The following is an 18,048-nucleotide window of genomic DNA, read 5'->3' as shown; positions in this document are numbered from 1 at the left end:
CGGCGGCGAAAAGAGAAATGTGGGTGCAGTAGAGACGCAAAGGACTCGGAGGAGAAGGGACGCAACAGTTGAAGAAAGTGCGGATGCAAAACTGCTGGCCGTGGAGTAAGTCCCCTTTTCTCAAAAGGGGCCCTTCCTCGCGCGTCCCAACCCCCTCCAACGCGCGCCTAGTGCTCACAGTGACTCGGTCCCTGACATGGGGGCCCAGGTCCACATGTCACGCACCCGGGGAACCAGTCTCCGAGTGTGTGGAAGACGGGCCGTCTCCCCGGAAGCAAACTGTCACGCACGTCGCTTAGGGGTCGCTGAAAGATATTTTTTAGGCGGTAGCAATAAGACGCCCCGCGCGCAGTCTAACGAAACCGGCGGGAGCGGAGGCCATGTACCTGCCAGATGCGGGGATAGACATGGAAGGCGGCACGACTGAAGGCAAGTTGGCGACGGTTACGTCAGCAAGTGCCCGGAGATGGCACAACAACCAGACTTTGGCCCCACCTACAGGCTTGTAACCTCCCCTGAGGCGGGCCCCGAGGCCACTGTCTGTACCCAGGAACAGGGGTACCCCTTACTATAGTAAGGAGGCGCGGTACCCCCACCACGTGGACAACTCCGAGGCCGCCAGATGACCAGAGAAGGTAACATATACCGTGATACCATCTGTGGATCCAGACCCCTGTGAAAGAATGCCGGACCTCGGCATACCTACCTGGGACCTTAGTGTTCCCCTAAATGGGACCCGGACCCTTCTAAGAGAGGTCCGAACCGTCCACTACAAGATCTCGGGACGAGGAGTACCCTGGCCTAAGTCGAAGGCGTACAGGGGTCCGGCACAGACACTTGTCTGGGTCCTGCCAGGCACGCCTACGCTCCCCGCTCAGGCAGGGACCCGGTGCTACCACGTGGCCTACGGATCATGACGTAAGCCGGAGAGCAGAGCCTGACGTAAGGCCACACGGCCGTGCGATCTCTGCATTTATTGCGGAGATCACACGCCGCCTGACCGACCTGCAGATGGGTGATGTGCCGACTCGGCATTTAATGTGCCCCGTCCACTCTGCTGGCAGGCGGCGACCAGACTAGGCGGCGCGCCTGTTCAATCAAGCAGCGGACAGTACGCCCACACCGCTGCACGCACGCAGTAGTCATCATGACTTAAACAATACCGAGGAACCTTCTGCAGCACGCCGATTCTACTCAAGCGGCGGATGTCGGGGCATAGGGAGATAACACAAGGTGACCGACATTAGTTGCTCCGGGTATTCCATCCTTATGTCTCTGGACCCACATGTCGGGGTACGAAGTCTTTTGTGCATGCCCCCCTTCAACTATAAAAGGGGAGGCATGCGACGTTACAACACAAGTTCATTCAGACTCTCAAGCTTCCATAGCAACCCAACACACAGTGGAGTAGGGTGTTACGCTCCGGCGGCCCGAACCACTCTAAACCCTCGCGTGTTCTTGTATTCGTCCATCCATCTCGCATAACAGGCAAAACGCTTATGTCCCTCCTCATCTTAGGATTTAGGGCGGGTGCACTCCGCCACCCGGCCGGAGATTTCCTCTCTGACAAATATTATGATATGCACATATAAATAAGGACTATCCGAGCAATAACCGGATAAAAAATGAAGTTATGGTTAGTGATTGATGATTTTATATCTTTATATGCAGTTATAATGAGACAATTTATTGGATTCAAGCTTTATAGAACACATAAAGGGAGGGTTTAAGTCCTAATTTAGGTTCCCATCGAATCCCCGTGAGGGTAATTTTTATCCTCGTTCCCAACCCGTTAAATTTCGGATCCCCGCCCTGCCATCCTCGCGGGGAAATTTTTGCCCCATCCCTGTCTTAAGAGAAAAAATGTTATTTTTAAAACAACTCTAATAGTTCTCTAAACAACTATCTAAAACTTAAATTTAAGAAGTGAACAGAAAAATATTTCTCCAATAGTTCTTCAAATAGACTTGCTAAATTTAGCAATTTGCTATCTAACCTCGTTCGTTCTCTAGATTTAACAACTTGATAGTCACCGTTACATAGAGTTAGCGTCGATTTCTTCGCAACCGCATGCTCATATTTTTGTTTATCCTGGCCAACTAGTGTTTGACTTTCCGTAAGCCAATACTGGCCAGGTCAGGCTTGACGCTCAGCGCAAGAGGAAACGCCATCACGGAACAGCGTTTCTTCACCGACATGTGCGCTCAGAATAGTAGCAGGACTTATTGAGGCCACAGTGTCAGAGAGAGTGTTGGTAAAGTCGCAGGTGTTGGGGACTCGCAGTCGCAGTCGCCCTCGGCTGTCCATGCGAATGCGATCCAGCTCCACAGTCCACACCAAAGCTCGCCAAACCTTTTACCAAACCCACCAACAGCGACCAATCCACTCCACGTATCCCCCTCCATTCCCAACCAGACTAGCCCACCAGTCCACCACCAGTCCACCACCGCCCCCTCGCGCACGCGCACCTCTCGTCCTCTCCGATGCGCGCCTTCGAGCCGACTCCGCCGCCGCCGCTGCACCAGCCCCAGCCCCAGCCGAGGTAGCCATGTACACGGTGCGCCCGCACGCGGCGGCGACGGTCACCCTTAACTGCACGGAAGCACCGCTCGACTGCCTCCCCCTCTGCCCCGGCGGCGGGGACGCCTGCTTCGAATACGTCCTGCCCCCACCACCCCCGATCCCGGTGATCCCGCGCGCGCCGGTCGCCGACCGCCACGCGCCCGTCCGCCTCATCCTCGTTATCTCCCTGCTCTCTATCTTCCTCTCCCTCTCGCTCGGGCTCTCCACGCTCCTCCTCTACCGCCGCCGCCGCCGCCTCATCCTGCGACGACGCCGAAGCCTCGCCGCGGCCACCGCCGAAGGGCCCGACGACGAGGAGGAGGGCGGGGGCGGTGGAGGGGTGGTGCACCACGTGTGGTACATCCGGACGGTGGGGCTCGACGAGGCCACCATCGCGTCCATAGCCGCTGTGGAGTACCGCCGCGGGGTGGGCCGGAGCGGGGACTGCGCGGTGTGCCTCGGCGAGTTCAGCGACGGGGAGCTGGTGCGCCTCCTCCCGCGCTGCGCTCACCCGTTCCACGCGCCCTGCATCGACACCTGGCTCCGCGCCCACGTCAACTGCCCGATCTGCCGTTCCCCCGTCGTCGTCATTCCCTCCGATCTACCCGTCGATGCCGCGGAGGCTGAGGCAGGCGGTGCCCAATTGGGAGAACACTACGTTCACGAGGAAATGTCGCTGTCTCAATCTGAATCGGAGACTGAGGGCTCGGAGGACTCTGAGGCGTCGTCAGCCTCAGCCACTCAAAGTGAAGGCACGTCTACAGCGGAGGAGAATGGAAGGGACACGCCCAAGCCAATTAGGCGCTCGGCTTCCATGGATTCTCCGTTGTTTGCCGTAGCTCTTCCTGAAGCAAATGATGATGTGGTGCGGTATAATTGCAAGTTGCCAAATCCCCGAGAGATGAAGGTCTTCAGGGCGAAGGAGAAGGAGGCCGCAGGCATTTCTTCGTCCTCGTGTCAGTCAGGCCGGTTCAAGATTGGCAGGTCCATGTCAAGCAGTGGCCAAGGGTTTTTCTTCTCACGGAATGGCCGCTCCAGTGGTGCTGTGCTGCCACTGTGAGTTGGTATGTTTTTACTGTCAATTGGTTGCAGCCTCAGCAAAGCCGGGAGCTGGTAGTGTGTCAGAGTTTGTTGATAGAAAACGCAGAGAGCTGAAGTTGCTCTCCGAGAAAATCTTCATTTAGGTGTGAGTTATTCATGAGAGCAATTGTTGTCGCTAAGGATTGCTGGAGTGATACGGTTGTGTAAGCTTCGAAGTTCCAAGTATGATAACTAGCTTGGCCTGAGTCAATTCGGGTGAAGCTGATGTCTGGCTTCTCCATATATACTTGTTATGTACTAGTAATCATGCAAGAAGGAATGGACTTACACTTGTATCAACTCTGTGCCTTAAAGAGCAAACATACTATAAATTAAGAATATGTTGCTGGGGAGACCAGTACTTCCTGTTGATGGTGTATGGTATTATTAGATGTCTTTGTATGGATAACACTGAACATGTATTGAATGCAATCCTATATCAGTGATTTATCATGTGGTTATCACATCATGTGGATGTTAAGATCCAGTTAGCACAACTACTAACAGAATATCTTGTGTGCTAACTTATTGCAGATTTTAATGTGAGCTTTTCCTATTGGCTGGGGTAGGAAATGAACTGCATATACAATACTACGGTGTTCTCCTGTATATCAAGGTGGGAAGATTCACCAAATTGAGGTACCTGAATACCTGATGTTCTGATGGCTGTTTCCTCAGTAATTTTTAACAAGTTTTTGTACATTTTAAACATATAAGCGATAGTATTCATGACTCATGGATTTGGGCATTATTCATGTTTTAGATCTGTAAGGTTGTTCTTGGCCATTGTGGGTGGCTGTGGCCAAGTTGCTTTTATTTATGTGAGATATTTGATTACAGTGTTGATTTGATTGCTTCTAAGATAGTACTACATAAAGATATTTCATGAATGATGAATTAATAATAGTTCGAGATACTTGTTATAAGCCTTATCCAGTTTACAGGTTTTAGTTGAATTTTTTTAATAACAAATTAAAATAAGAAATAACACAATAGTTCATTTCCATTTGCTCTGTATCACAATGATTTTTACTACTGCGATTGCAGATTTGATCTCCATGTTCTACTCTTTTCTTGTGTCATTTCAATGCTAACTGTAAGCTATCATAGCTCTTATGAAGTTAGGAGGTTAATGGCAAGGAACATCGTCATCAGCTCATCATCATCAACAACAACAACAACAACAACAAAGCCTTTTATCTCAAGCAGATTAATGACAAGAAACATGTTTCACAAAAATGCATCTTTAGGAGACTTAGGAACTGCATAGTGAGAAAAACTACTCATAAATTCGTTCTTAAAGTAACTGAGTTTGGTAAGCTAAATCCTTTTTGTGTGTGGTGGAAATCAGTAGGTAAAGCATGTCTTTCTGCTCTCCAAGCATGAAAAAGTATGGGGTCGCTACATCAACATTCTGTTCTATGCCTTTCTCTTTAACCAATATTACACAGAGAGCTCATATATTACACTTAAGAGCACATAAAGTATACTAAAATGCCAACTTAAAGATAACTTTCACACTGTAACATTTGTAAATGCTAGTTGAGTAAACATGTTGAACTCTATCAAAATCCGAAGATTAACTGAATTTAGTTGTTACCACAGTTACTGAAAGATTAAATAAAATTAAGTTGCATCAATTCTTTTGGTGCTTTAACTTTTTTTCATTTACCTGTGATAGTACGAGGTCCCCATCCATAAACCTTTGACAAGGTTTCTGTATGTAGAAGTTTGAGTAATAAACTTCTTCAAAGCTCAGCAACTTTCTGAGTTCCTTTCTTGACATACGTGTAAAGTACGCCATTATTATTGTTCTGGAGCTAAAGTTTAGAGGAAACTGTACTGCATGATTAGATATTACACGAACCACCGACAATCTATTTCTACTTTCACCGGTCTTTTTCTATGGTGCTGCTGTATGCCTGTATCTTTTGATTCCTTTGACAACCAATGAAAATCCACTTATGCTTGGCTCTCTCCCCCGTTTCATCTCCATCGTTGTCTTTTTTGCACTTTTCCAGTCTTTTTCTCCAGGTGGAGTTGTTTATGCATCTGTTGAACTGTCCATGTGTTGTCTATTTTGATGTTTGATGGGCTTAAGGGTAACTGATGCTGATCTCCAGTGTTCACAGGCTAGTTTGGTTGGTGAGAACCAAGACAACAATATTGTATATTGTAATATCGTACATTTTGGAATGGCATGTTTGATGCCTTCTGCCCTTGTCGCTCTGGGGAGTCTTGGTTTTGGTTCTTTGTGACTAATTACAGTAGTCTACTGATTTTACCTCCCATCATAAATCATGTGCTAGTTTGAAAACCTTATTATTTTAAGTGATTTTCGTTTTCCTAAGAGAAATTAGAGCATGTTTGACTAACTTTTCTGTCTAAGTTTAATTCTTCAATACAGACGACTCAATTTAAATAAAGTGTGACACATTTAGTCACGAACAAAATAGACCCTTAATCTGCCATAACACGATCGGGAGTGAGGGAAGACCGCAGCCAAGCTCACCGCGCTTTATGTGACCCACTCTCATCCACATCTCACCGTCGCAAGGGGCCCTAATTATGAGCTCATCGAGATCTTTAACACTAGCAAAACCCACCAAATGCCGGAGAGAGTTTCTCCTTTGGTCGTAGGACCGATGTGTTTGGCATCATGGATGCCCTTTGTAATTAAGACTTTTTTACTTAATTAAGCAAAAGAGCTCCTAGGTTTAGGCCTCCTTTGGTTAGAGGTGACTAAAGTTTAGTGACTAAATTTTAGTTATTTTTAGTCCCTAAAGAAACAAACATGGTGACTAAAATAGAGTGACTAAACTTTAGTTTTTAGTCACCAAGGGGTGACTAAAAGGGACTAAAGTAGTATTGTTACCTTATTTGTCCTCTCAACTTTCTTCTTATATCAAACATCCATTAATTAATAGGGGTAAAACAGTCATTATTCACAGTAATTAATGCTCTTTAGTCTGATTTAGTCACTGTAACCAAATAGGGTACTTTAGTGACTAAACTTTAGTAACTAAAATTTAGTCTAGCGACGGGCCTTACTTTTTTTTAAAAAAACAGAGCAGAACATTTGAACAGCGAAAACGACATTCTGCATGCGAAAGAGATGCACATGTTGGGTAGAATCAATCAAACGGAAGCATCACATGGGCGAAATGTCCGTGCAGTTCTTTTACTGTTTGACGAATCATGCTTAGACAGAAATGGTAAAAGGCCGGCCAGGCAAAGGTGTCCTGTTCTAGAATCTTTATATATATATATATATATATATATATATATATATATATATATATATATATATATATATATATATATATATATATATATATATATATATATATATATATACTGTATTTATATATTACAACTGGGTGCATTCAATATAGAGAATGCACCCAGGCCGAACCTATGTGCCAGGTCCGAGCCAACCGTCCCACCCAGGCCGGTTTCGTCCCTCCCGCACGCTCCGGACAGAACCTTTTCATTTTCCCGCCCCCGCCCCTCTTTCTCCGTGAACGGCTCCTCCGCGAACGGCTCAACCTCTTCACATAAGTTGCAATCACACCAGACTTACAGTTGCAATTATGCCAGACAGCAGTTGCAATCATTGTTTTGTTTAACAGATTTTTGGACATAGTTATATAGAAGTTGCAATCACACCAGACCAGCAGTTGCAATTACACCAGACACAGTTGCAATCATTGTTTTGTTTAACAGATTTTTGGACATAGTTATATAGGAGTTGCAATCACACCAGACCAGCAGTTGCAATCACACCAGATCAGAAGTTGCAATTACACCAGACAGCAGTTGCAATTATTGTTTGTTTAACATATTTTTGGACATAGTTATATAGAAGTTGCAATCACAACAGACCCACAGTTGTAATTACACCAGACCAGTAGTTGCAATCTTGTTTGTTTAACAGATTTTTTGACATAGTTATATAGAAGTTGCAATCACACCAGACCAGCAGTTGCAATTACACCAGACCAGCAGTTGCAATCATATTTTTTAACAAAATTTCTCAGAGTTATTCAGTACTTGCAATCACATAGAGTATTATACAATAGTTGCAATCACACATAATGCGGGCTTGCAATCCCACGTAATGCGGGGGACAGGGAGGCACGCAGACAGAGAGGCGCGCGGCGGCGCGGGGACAGGGAGGCGCGCGGCGGCGCGAGGACAGGGAGGCGCTCGACGGCGGTGGGATCTAGGTTTAGAGGATCGGAGGAAGAAGGAGGAGACGGCGGCGGCGCGGGGATAAGGATGCGCGCAGCGGCGGCGGGGGCGGGGAGGCGCGCGAAACAGGACTTACGCCTGGGTGCATTCAATATAGAGAATGCACCCAGGTGCATTTTAGCAGCGCCGTATATATATATATATATATATATATATATATATATATATATATATATATATATATATATATATATATATATATATATATATATATATATATATATATATATATATATATATATATATATATATATATATATATATATATATATATATATATATATGGTACTCCTGGTACAAGGTAGAAAGAGATCGTATCCACTAGGTACCTCCGAACTCCGATGCACAAAATACATAACATAAACCTGATCTGAACCCTCTAAACCCCGGTATGATATTCAGATACAGGCTCTTTAATTTGACCTCAATGAGGTATCGATGTGCATTACCATTTGTGGTTTTATTTCACGGCTGTTTTTATTCTATAACCGCAGCATGAATATGCTCTGCATTAGCTAAACTTGCCCCCTTCGCACTGAAATTTAAGAAAAAGGAATTTGCATACCATGTGCGCAGCACAGACGACGAGACTAGCCTGAGAATCTTTTGGCGTTTTCGCATATGGGGCGCTGGTGCTTCACAAGGGGAACAGAACTACAGAATTCTTCCAGGTCATCTGAAACATCAGAACATGGTAGCGCCGTAGCACCCACAAGGCCACAAGGGAGTGCCACGCCTTCTCCCCTCCATGGCTCCAAGTCTCCACCACAGACCACACCATGGAACCGGGGAAAATTTTAACTATTTGGAGGTGGGTCGCAAATTTTTTCACATGTCCGTGACACAAATTAAATGAGTGCTACAGTAGAATGGCAAAAAAATCGAATGGCCTGGAACTGGAGTTGTTCTGTAGCCAGAGCTCTCGTTCATGCATGCCTGGCCATGGACATTATCTATGCACAAAGATAGGTTGGTTACACATACATATTACTGTTTCGAAGACGAGGTAAGCTGATTAGTATACATTATTCGTCGTTCTCACAAAAAGGAATCACTTCACTTGCTACAGGAGCTAAAAAGGTTGCGTGCAGGAAAGCACTCTTGATTCTATTCTAATTTCTAAGCTGCAGCCTTGTTTTGCTCTTCATTAATCTTCTCGACGATGTGATGAGCCGCAGCCGCAATCTCACCCACGGAGGTAAGCTGGCAATCATCCTCCACCTGAATGATGAACCATCAGCACAAAGCCACAAACTCAAAGAATTGCAACCTTGATCTGCTCCGTTATAAACCGTAGACCCGTAGTAACTAGTAAAGTAAACAGACGGGGGAATTTGGAGCAGCTAGCTGTTGCCTGTTGGAGGCAAAGCAAGATCCAGAAAAAAAGAAGGCACGGAAACCTAGGCACCAGGTACGATCTATACTTCCTTGGACTGAGAGCCATCGCGTAGCTGCCTGTAATTGTTCGCGAGGAAATGTAGGAAGAAGGTTGTGGAGTTTTACCTTGAGGCTAAACGAGTAGAGCACCATGTGGGCGCCGCTGCTCATGTTGAGGTGGAGCACGGTGAGGCGGTGGCCCTGGAGCCCCAGCACCAGGCGCAGCAGCTGCCTCGGCCGGCGCCGGGACAGCACCCGCAGGTTGGCGTGGCTCTCCACCATTGTCGCCTCGACGTCGGCCACGGCCGACGGCTTCGACCCGGACGCCTCCTGCTCGGCGACGGCGCCGCCCTCACGGTGGTGGCCAGTGTTCTCTGGGGCCGCAATGACGGCGCACATCGAGTACTGCGGGAAGGTGAGGAAGTCCGCGAACGGCCCCGCGTCGTCGGGATCGACGGCGTAGGCAGCGCACTGCGGGGAACGCCTCCGCGCCTCCAGCGACTGCAGCAGCTGCTCCAGCTCCTTGACGAAGTTGATCGCGCCGCCGACGATGGATGCCTGATCGCCCTGCACGCAAGCCAAACGCGCGCGCATCGTCGAGCACTCGTGCTACATTGATTTATTTGCTAGGACTAGCCGACTAGGAGGGTGCGCGCGCATGGGATCGAAATCAAACTCGTCGGTTACCCGTTGCGTGTGGGCCGGCGGCATGAGTGAGCGGAGCGCGGCGAGGTGCTCGTTCATCTGCTTGCGGCGGTTGCGCTCCACCGCAATGTGGATCATCCGCTGGCTCTCCACTTCCTCCTCGTTCTTCACTGGCCTCATCCTCCGCCGCTTCCTCCTTCCGGACGCCGCTGCCGCAGCCATTGCCGGGGCATCCTGACCGGCGCCGCCACTCGCACTCCCCGCAGACGCCACAGGTAGTGAGCCGGCAGCACCGTTGTCACCCAGCTCCTGCAGGAGCTGCGGCGGCGAGCTCGCGGCCGCGTTCCAGCCGCGGCCGGCGGCGCCACCCATCTCGAACAACCCCTCCGTTCCACTAAACAACAGATCACTCCAAGCCCCTCCTGCTGCCATGGCACCGCACCCAAAGCGACTGCCTTGCTGGAACTGGGACTGGGATAGCACCACGGCCTCCAGTGCCATCCCTTTCAGGGTCTCGCCTCTCAAGAAACCACCACCAGCAGCAGCAGCCGCCTGCAGACTCGAGCTAGAATCCGAGAAAAGTTAGGTCGCTTCTCCCATGGGACTATGGGAGCGCCGCCCGGCCGGTGAGCCGTTCGGAGCGGTTGTTGTGGCGGCTTCTTGTAGCAACAGCTTGGAGCTGGATGGCGCTACGCTACGGGGCTGGAGGGACACGTGAACGCAGCTGCCTGCGCCGCTGCGCGTTTGGGAATCGGGAATGGCAACGAGAAGAGAGAGGGGCTCGGTCGGGTGTAAGATTGACTGATGGGAAGGTTTGGAAGGGAGCGGGTTTTGGTGTGATTATGCCATAATTCGGTCTCCTGGCAGCGGCGCCAAAAATGGGGCGTCCGGCATGGGCAAAGGGGGAACAAATTCATGATTCATGAAGACATGGACTATTCAGATTCAGCTGGGAAAACGAGTTGTGCCAAAATATTGTGACACGGAGTCACGGAGAGGCTCAGAACGGGAGGAACAGTAAAGTACTGCCTCCATGCGCAATTCCAACAAAACAGTTTTCATCTTAACTAAATTTATGACAAACATTAATATTTATTATTAGAACTATTATAATTACGTCTATATAGAGTTTCACAAATATTACTTCTCTATATACACATAGTCATACTTTATATGATTATAAGAACTGAACTAGGATTACATATCTCTATGAACTAGGATTACATATCTCTACTACTAATTATGTACCTATCGTAGGCGTCCACAGTTCCTTGGCGCACGGTTTTGCCGTCGCGCTGCGCGCCTGCCATCTCCCTCGGCGCTCCATCCGCCACCATCCTCGCTCGCCTCCCTCCGCGCTTCCTGCAGCCGCGTGCTTCTTCCTTCAACGGCGCGGATCCCCCGCGCTCCATCCGCACTGCATCCGTAAACCGCCTCCCTCCGCGCTTCCTGCAACCGCGCGCTCCTTCAACGGCGCGGATCCCGCACCCTCGAATCCCGCCAGCGGATCCCACAATCAAGCAGCGGCAGCGTCCTTCGATGGCATCCTCCCTCGCCCAGAGACGACACGCTGTGGTATGCAGGCGGGGACATCCGAATCGTGTCCGTACCGCGCGGGGTGTCGCTGCAGGACCTCCTCGTGCGGCTCGTCGTACGACGATGACGACGTCCTTCTCTTCCGTCGCCGAGATACGTCCAGAGCGTGGCACCGACACCCACAGGCCACGACACCACCGCTCGCTCGGTCTTGGCGTCCGCCTCCACGCACTCTTCCTCCCGCAGGCCATCCATCCGACCCGATCCGATCCGAGCGTCCATCATGTGGGTGACGTCGATGCCGCAGGTGTGGGACGAGGAGGGCGCGACCAAGGGCAGCGTGGTGACCCCAGCGTAGGTCGCGGCCATGCTGGGCTCGCTGGCGGGGTGGCTGTCCCGGAACGTGCAGCCTCCGGCGCCCGGGTGTGCGGCACCTCAGGGGCTTGCCCGTGACAGCGCCCAGGCTCAGGCTCCGCGACGGCCGCCACCTCACCTACTGTGAGAGCGGCGTGCCCCGGGACCAGGCTAGGTTCGCCGTCGTCTTCTCCCACGGATTCACCGGCTCCCGAGAGGACCTCGCCTCCCGCGTGTCCCTTCCGTAGGGTATGCTTCAAGAACTACTACTGAATCCAGCACGAAGAAGATAGAACAGAGCAGCGACGATGAAGGTGATTTTAGCAGAACCATTGGGTCACTCTATGGTGAGGCAGCAGAGCAGGCAAGTACTGCAGAAGAGTTGTCTCAGGTTTAGAGCATCTCCAACAATGCCTCAAACTAATGCCTCAAATTGAAATATAGGGCTCTACACACGAAAAACCACTCCAACAGTGCCTCAATTCAACAAATTTTGTCAAAAAACTATAGGGCACCCTCTCAAGTGCCTCAAATATACTACACCGCAGTGGGCTGCCCTATAATCTAGATTTAGGGCTTTACTGTTGGAGCGGAGTGTTTTGTTGGTGCCCTAAATTCTATAAAATTTACTTATTTTTAAATTATAAGACATTTTTATAGGTCACGTTGTTGGAGATGCTCTTACTCGACAGGAGACATTTCAAGCAACGCAGAAAGGGGCGAAGCTGGGACCGAAGAAGAGGCTGACCAAAATCAATCTTCAGCGTTGTTTTCTGTATCTGTGGATGATGACTCAATCGACAGGAAACTTGATGAGTACCGTGGTAAAATAAGTGCACTAGCACCGCATCATTATATTAATTTGTATAGAGTCCATGTCATGCTTCCCAGCAGGATCAAGGTCGTTGCCGTCTCCAGGTCCATCAAATGCGACAAGGTCGAGCGCACACAATTCTGCTCCGAAGTCATCTCCTTTCAACAGTTGATTTTGATCTGATTCTTCTACTATAAAGTGTTGGACATGTTGTTGTCCTTTTGCTTTGGTTCATGGATGCCCACTACTTTGTTTTGAACCAACCAAGAAATAAACTTTTTGCAAATGTCAGAGCTGCTGAACCTAGAGCTATCGTTGACTATAAAAATTCCTTTCATCATATTTGTTTTTTCGTTTGTTAACAGAAAGATGCAAGTCACACCAAGTCACTTGCCTTTGATGGTTGATACATTTCACTGTATATCATTGCACGACGGATCCATTTAGTACCATTTTCTGAGTTAAACTGCTTCAAACATTGCTGAAGACTACAACCAGGTACGCCCCATTCCTTGGTGGTTAATCTATGAATTACTTGGTAGTCACATTTTGTATAATGAATTGGTTGTTAATCTATGAATTACTTGGCAATATTTTAGTTTGCTTCTGAGACTGATTGCACTATTATATCATATGCTTCTGAATATGAATTACTTGCAGTCATATTTTGTATAATGAATTGGTGGTTAATCACTTAATCTATGAATGATATCGTGTGCTTCTGAATATGAACTGCGAGGCAATATTTCAGTTTGCTTCTGAGACTGATTGCACTATTCTTTCTTGGTGTTTAGAACTGTTGCCTGCACAGTACCATAGTTTGTATAACTGAGAACCAAGTTCCTATTTTTTTAGAGTGCAATACCAGTAACTTTTTATTTTTGTCAAACATAGCAACTTGGGTCTGGGCGAAACAACCCCATTCTTTCTGAGATGATAGAGATTTGCCTTCAAAGAGACCATGATTTCTTTCTTTCCAAATACTCCACGCAGTACCTGTTTGTCTATCTGAGAACCAAGTTCCTGTTTTTAGAGTGCAACACCATTATCTTTTTATTTTTGTCAAACATAGCTGTCTTGGTAACTTCATATTGTTGTCCTGCTAGCCTACAGTTGTTGTAATTGAAGCGGGTCAAGACATAGCATTTGCAAAGATTTAGTTCATTCTGATCACTGTGCAATATTTCGGGTATCTCACATAAAGTTTTTATTGCAGTTCTATTTCCTTTTCTCATGTTGTGCATCTTTCTTATTTTTGTTCAAACAATATAATGATAAGTTCATTTACTTATTACTGTGATTGTTTGGAGCAGCACACATGTTATCCTAAATTATAAGTCAAATTGTTCTCGACACGTGATTCAGTTCATGGCCTATAGTAAAAAGGATAGTTTACAGTAATAACATGTGTGCTGCTCCAAACATTATGAGGATAGTAAGTCAGTTCATTTTTAGTTTAGAATTGGCTCTCTGATAGTCGCCTAGAGGGGGGTGAATAGGGCGAAACTGAAATTTACAAAGTTAATCACAACTACAAGCCGGGTTAGCGTTAGAAATATAATTGAGTCCGCAAGAGAGGGTCGAAAACAAATCGCAAGCAAATAAGAAGTGTGACACGCGGATTTGTTTTACCGAGGTTCGGTTCTCGCAAACCTACTCCCCGTTGAGGAGGCCACAAAGGCCGGGTCTCTTTCAACCCTTCCCTCTCTCAAACGGTCCCCCGGACCGAGTGAGCTTTCTCTTCTCAATCACTTGGAACACAAAGTTCCTACAAGGATCACCACAAGATTGGTGTCTCTTGCCTCAATTACAAGTGAATTTGATCGCAATGAAAGAATCAAGAAAGCACGATTGAAAAGGCCAAGCGACAAGAGCGACAAATAACACACGGATCACTTTCTCTCTCAAGTCACTAATCACTAATGATCTCTTTTCTCAATTGTGAAACTTGGAGAGATGGAGGCTTTGAATGTGTCTTGGAATGGATTGCTAGCTCTTGTATTGAATGTTGAAGGTTGGAATGCTTGGGTGAAGTGAATGGAGGTGGTTGGGGTTGTATTTATAGCCACCAACCACTTCCTAGCCGTTGCTCCATTCTGCTGAGCGCGGACGGTCCGCGTGCCAGGTCCGGACGGTCCGCCCCTGTAGATCAACGGCTGAAAATGCAACGGTCAGCAGTAACGGCTATATCAACGGCTATATTGCATTTAATGCGTCGTCAGATGTCAGATAAAGCCAGTCGCGGACGGTCCGCCCGCCTGGCCCAGACGGTCCGCGAGGCCGCTATAATTCATTTCTCTGAACCCGTCACCTTCGGGTTTTTCGGTTTCTCACCTACCGGACGGTCCGCGCCCGAGGCCGGACAGTCCGTGCGAGAGCTCGGACGGTCCTTGCTTTTCCTCCGGACGGTCCGTAGTGGAGACTTGTATTTTTGCATTGGTTCTGTCCGAAGGGTATCCTGGTGTCGCGGACGGTCCGCCGTAGGGGCCCGGACGGTCCGCGCTTGGCCTGTTTTTCCAAAAAGCTTCTCCTGTCCGGAATAATCTACGGTATTCCGGACAGTCGATTTAGTATAGTTATAGATGAACCTTTGGCACCTGTAGAACATATAATCTAGAGCAAACTAGTTAGTCTAATTGTTTGTGTTGGGCGATTCAACCACCAAAATTATTTAGGAACTAGGTGTAAGCCTAATTCCCTTTCAATCTCCCCCTTTTTGGTGATTGATGCCAACACAAACCAAAGCAAATATAGAAGTGCATAATTGAACTAGTTTGCATAATGTAAGTGCAAAGGTTGCTTAGAAATTGAGCCAATAAAATTACTTACTAGATTTTCATGGATTGTTTCTTCTCTTGTTAACATTTTGGACCTCGCTTGCACCACATGTTTTGTTTTTGCAAACTATTTTGTAAATCCTTTTCAAAGTTCTTTTGCAAATAGTCAAAGGTATTTGAATAAGATTTTGCAAAGCATCTTCAATATTTGAAATTTTCTCCCCCTGTTTCAAATGCTTTTCCTTTGACTAAACAAAACTCCCCCTAAATGAGATCCTCCTCTTAGTGTTCAAGAGGGTTTTGATATAACATGTTTGAAATACTGTTTTCTCCCCCTTTTGAACACAATAGGAAACCAATTGATAATACTCTTTGAAAAACTAAGACCAATTGATAATACTCTTTGAAAAACTAAGTTTTTGAATTTGGTTGGTGCGATCCTTTTGCTTTGGGCTCATATTTTCTCCCCCTTTGGCATGAATCGCCAAAAACGGAATTATTAGAGCCCTCGAAGTTCTTTCTTCCCCTTTGGTCATAAATAAATGAGTTAAGATTATACCAAAGACGAAGTCCTTTTGCTCTCTCCCCCAAAAAAATGGAGAGTGACTTGGAGCGACGGCGAAGGATGAGTTACGGAGTGGAAGCCTTTGTCTTCGCCGAAGACTCCAATTCCCTTTCAATACACCTATGACTTGGTTTGAAATAGACTTGAAAAACACATTAGTCATGGCATATGAAAGAGACATGATCAAAGGTATATAAATGAGCTATATGTGCAAGTCAACAAAAGAAGTTCCTAGAATCAAGAATATTTAGCTCATGCCTAAGTTTGTTAAAAGATTGTTCATCAAGAGGCTTGGTAAAGATATCGGCTAATTGATCTTTAGTATTAATGTAAGAAATCTCGATATCTCCTTTTTGTTGGTGATCCCTAAGAAAATGATACCGAATGGCTATGTGTTTAGTGCGGCTATGCTCGACGGGATTATCCGCCATCTTGATTGCACTCTCATTATCACATGGCAAAGGGACTTTGGTTAATTTGTAACCGTAGTCACGCAGGGTTTGCCTCATCCAAAGTAGTTGCGCGCAACAATGGCCTGCGGCAATGTACTCGGCTTCGGCGGTAGAAAGAGCGACCGAATTTTGCTTCTTTGAAGCCCAAGACACCAAGGATCTTCCCAAGAACTGGCAAGTCCCCGATGTGCTCTTTCTATTAATTTTACACCCCGCCCAATCGGCATCCGAATAACCAATTAAATCAAAGGTGGATCCCCGAGGGTACCAAAGCCCAAACTTAGGAGTATAAGCTAAATATCTCAAGATTCGTTTTACGGCCGTAAGGTGGGATTCCTTAGGGTCAGATTGGAATCTTGCACACATGCAAACGGAAAGCATAATGTCCGGTCGAGATGCACATAAATAGAGTAAAGAACCTATCATCGACCGGTATACCTTTTGATCCACGGACTTACCTCCCGTGTCGAGGTCAAGATGCCCATTAGTTCCCATGGGTGTCTTGATGGGTTTAGCATCCTTCATCCTAAACTTGGTTAGAATGTCTTGAGTGTACTTCGTTTGGCTGATGAAGGTGCCCTCTTGGAGTTGCTTCACTTGAAATCCTAGAAAATACTTCAACTCCCCCATCATAGACATCTTGAATTTCTGTGTCATGATCCTACTAAACTCTTCACAAGTAGATTCGTTAGTAGACCCAAATATAATATCATCAACATAAATTTGGCATACAAACAAATCATTCTCAAGTGTTTTAGTAAAGAGTGTAGGGTCGGCCTTTCTGACTTTGAATCCATTTGCAATAAGAAAATCTCTAAGGCATTCATACCATGCTCTTGGGGCTTGCTTGAGCCCATAAAGCGCCTTAGAGAGCTTATAGACATGGTTAGGATACTCACTGTCTTCAAAGCCGGGAGGTTGCTCAACATAGACCTCTTCCTTGATCGGCCCATTGAGGAAGGCACTCTTCACGTCCATTTGATAAAGCTTGAAGCCATGGTAAGTAGCATAGGCTAATAATATACGAATTGACTCAAGCCTAGCTACGGGTGCATAGGTTTCACCGAAATCCAAACCTTCGACTTGTGAGTATCCCTTGGCCACAAGTCGAGCTTTGTTCCTTGTCACCACACCATGCTCATCTTGCTTGTTGCGGAAGACCCATTTGGTTCCTACAACATTTTGATTAGGACGTGGAACTAAATGCCATACCTCATTCCTAGTGAAGTTGTTGAGCTCCTCTTGCATTGCCACCACCCAATCCGAATCTTGTAGTGCTTCCTCTACCCTGTGTGGCTCAATAGAGGAAACAAACGAGTAATGTTTACAAAAATGTGCAATACGAGATCTAGTGGTTACCCCCTTTTGAATGTCGCCGAGGATGGTGTCGACAGGGTGATCTCGTTGGATTGCTTGGTGGACTCTTGGGTGTGGCGGCCTTTGCTCTTCATCCTCCTTGTCTTGATCATTTGCATCTCCCCCTTGATCATTGCCTTCATCTTGAGGTGGCTCATTTGCTTGATCTTCTACTTCATCAACTTGAGCTTCATCCTTATTTTGAGTCGGTGGAGATGCTTGCGTGGAGGAGGATGGTTGATCTTGTGTATTTGGAGGCTCTTCGGATTCCTTAGG

The 18,048-nt window shown here is 47.0% G+C and overlaps 2 protein-coding genes across 2 annotated transcripts; one reads left to right on the top strand and one right to left on the bottom strand.

The window, feature by feature from the left end:
- The first annotated feature begins 2,384 nt into the window (after window positions 1-2,384).
- LOC100285415 (RING-H2 finger protein ATL5F) lies at window positions 2,385-3,863 on the top strand. The gene has a single exon (NM_001158308.2). The coding sequence runs from the start codon at window positions 2,549-2,551 to the stop codon at window positions 3,620-3,622; it is 1,074 nt and encodes a 357-aa protein (NP_001151780.1). The 5' UTR covers window positions 2,385-2,548; the 3' UTR covers window positions 3,623-3,863.
- A 4,958-nt stretch (window positions 3,864-8,821) lies between these two features.
- LOC100285428 (uncharacterized) lies at window positions 8,822-10,724 on the bottom strand. Its single transcript, NM_001158321.1, has 3 exons — window positions 9,961-10,724; window positions 9,400-9,840; window positions 8,822-9,117 (listed from the first exon to the last, which is right to left on the bottom strand). The coding sequence occupies exons 1-3, from the start codon at window positions 10,417-10,419 to the stop codon at window positions 9,016-9,018; spliced, it is 1,002 nt and encodes a 333-aa protein (NP_001151793.1). The 5' UTR covers window positions 10,420-10,724; the 3' UTR covers window positions 8,822-9,015.
- Window positions 10,725-18,048: the final 7,324 nt, after the last annotated feature.

Source organism: Zea mays, chromosome 2, assembly GCF_902167145.1.
Source record: "Zea mays cultivar B73 chromosome 2, Zm-B73-REFERENCE-NAM-5.0, whole genome shotgun sequence".
In the NCBI taxonomy this organism is placed as follows: Eukaryota; Viridiplantae; Streptophyta; class Magnoliopsida; order Poales; family Poaceae; genus Zea; species Zea mays.
This window is presented reverse-complemented; position numbering and strand designations above follow the sequence as displayed.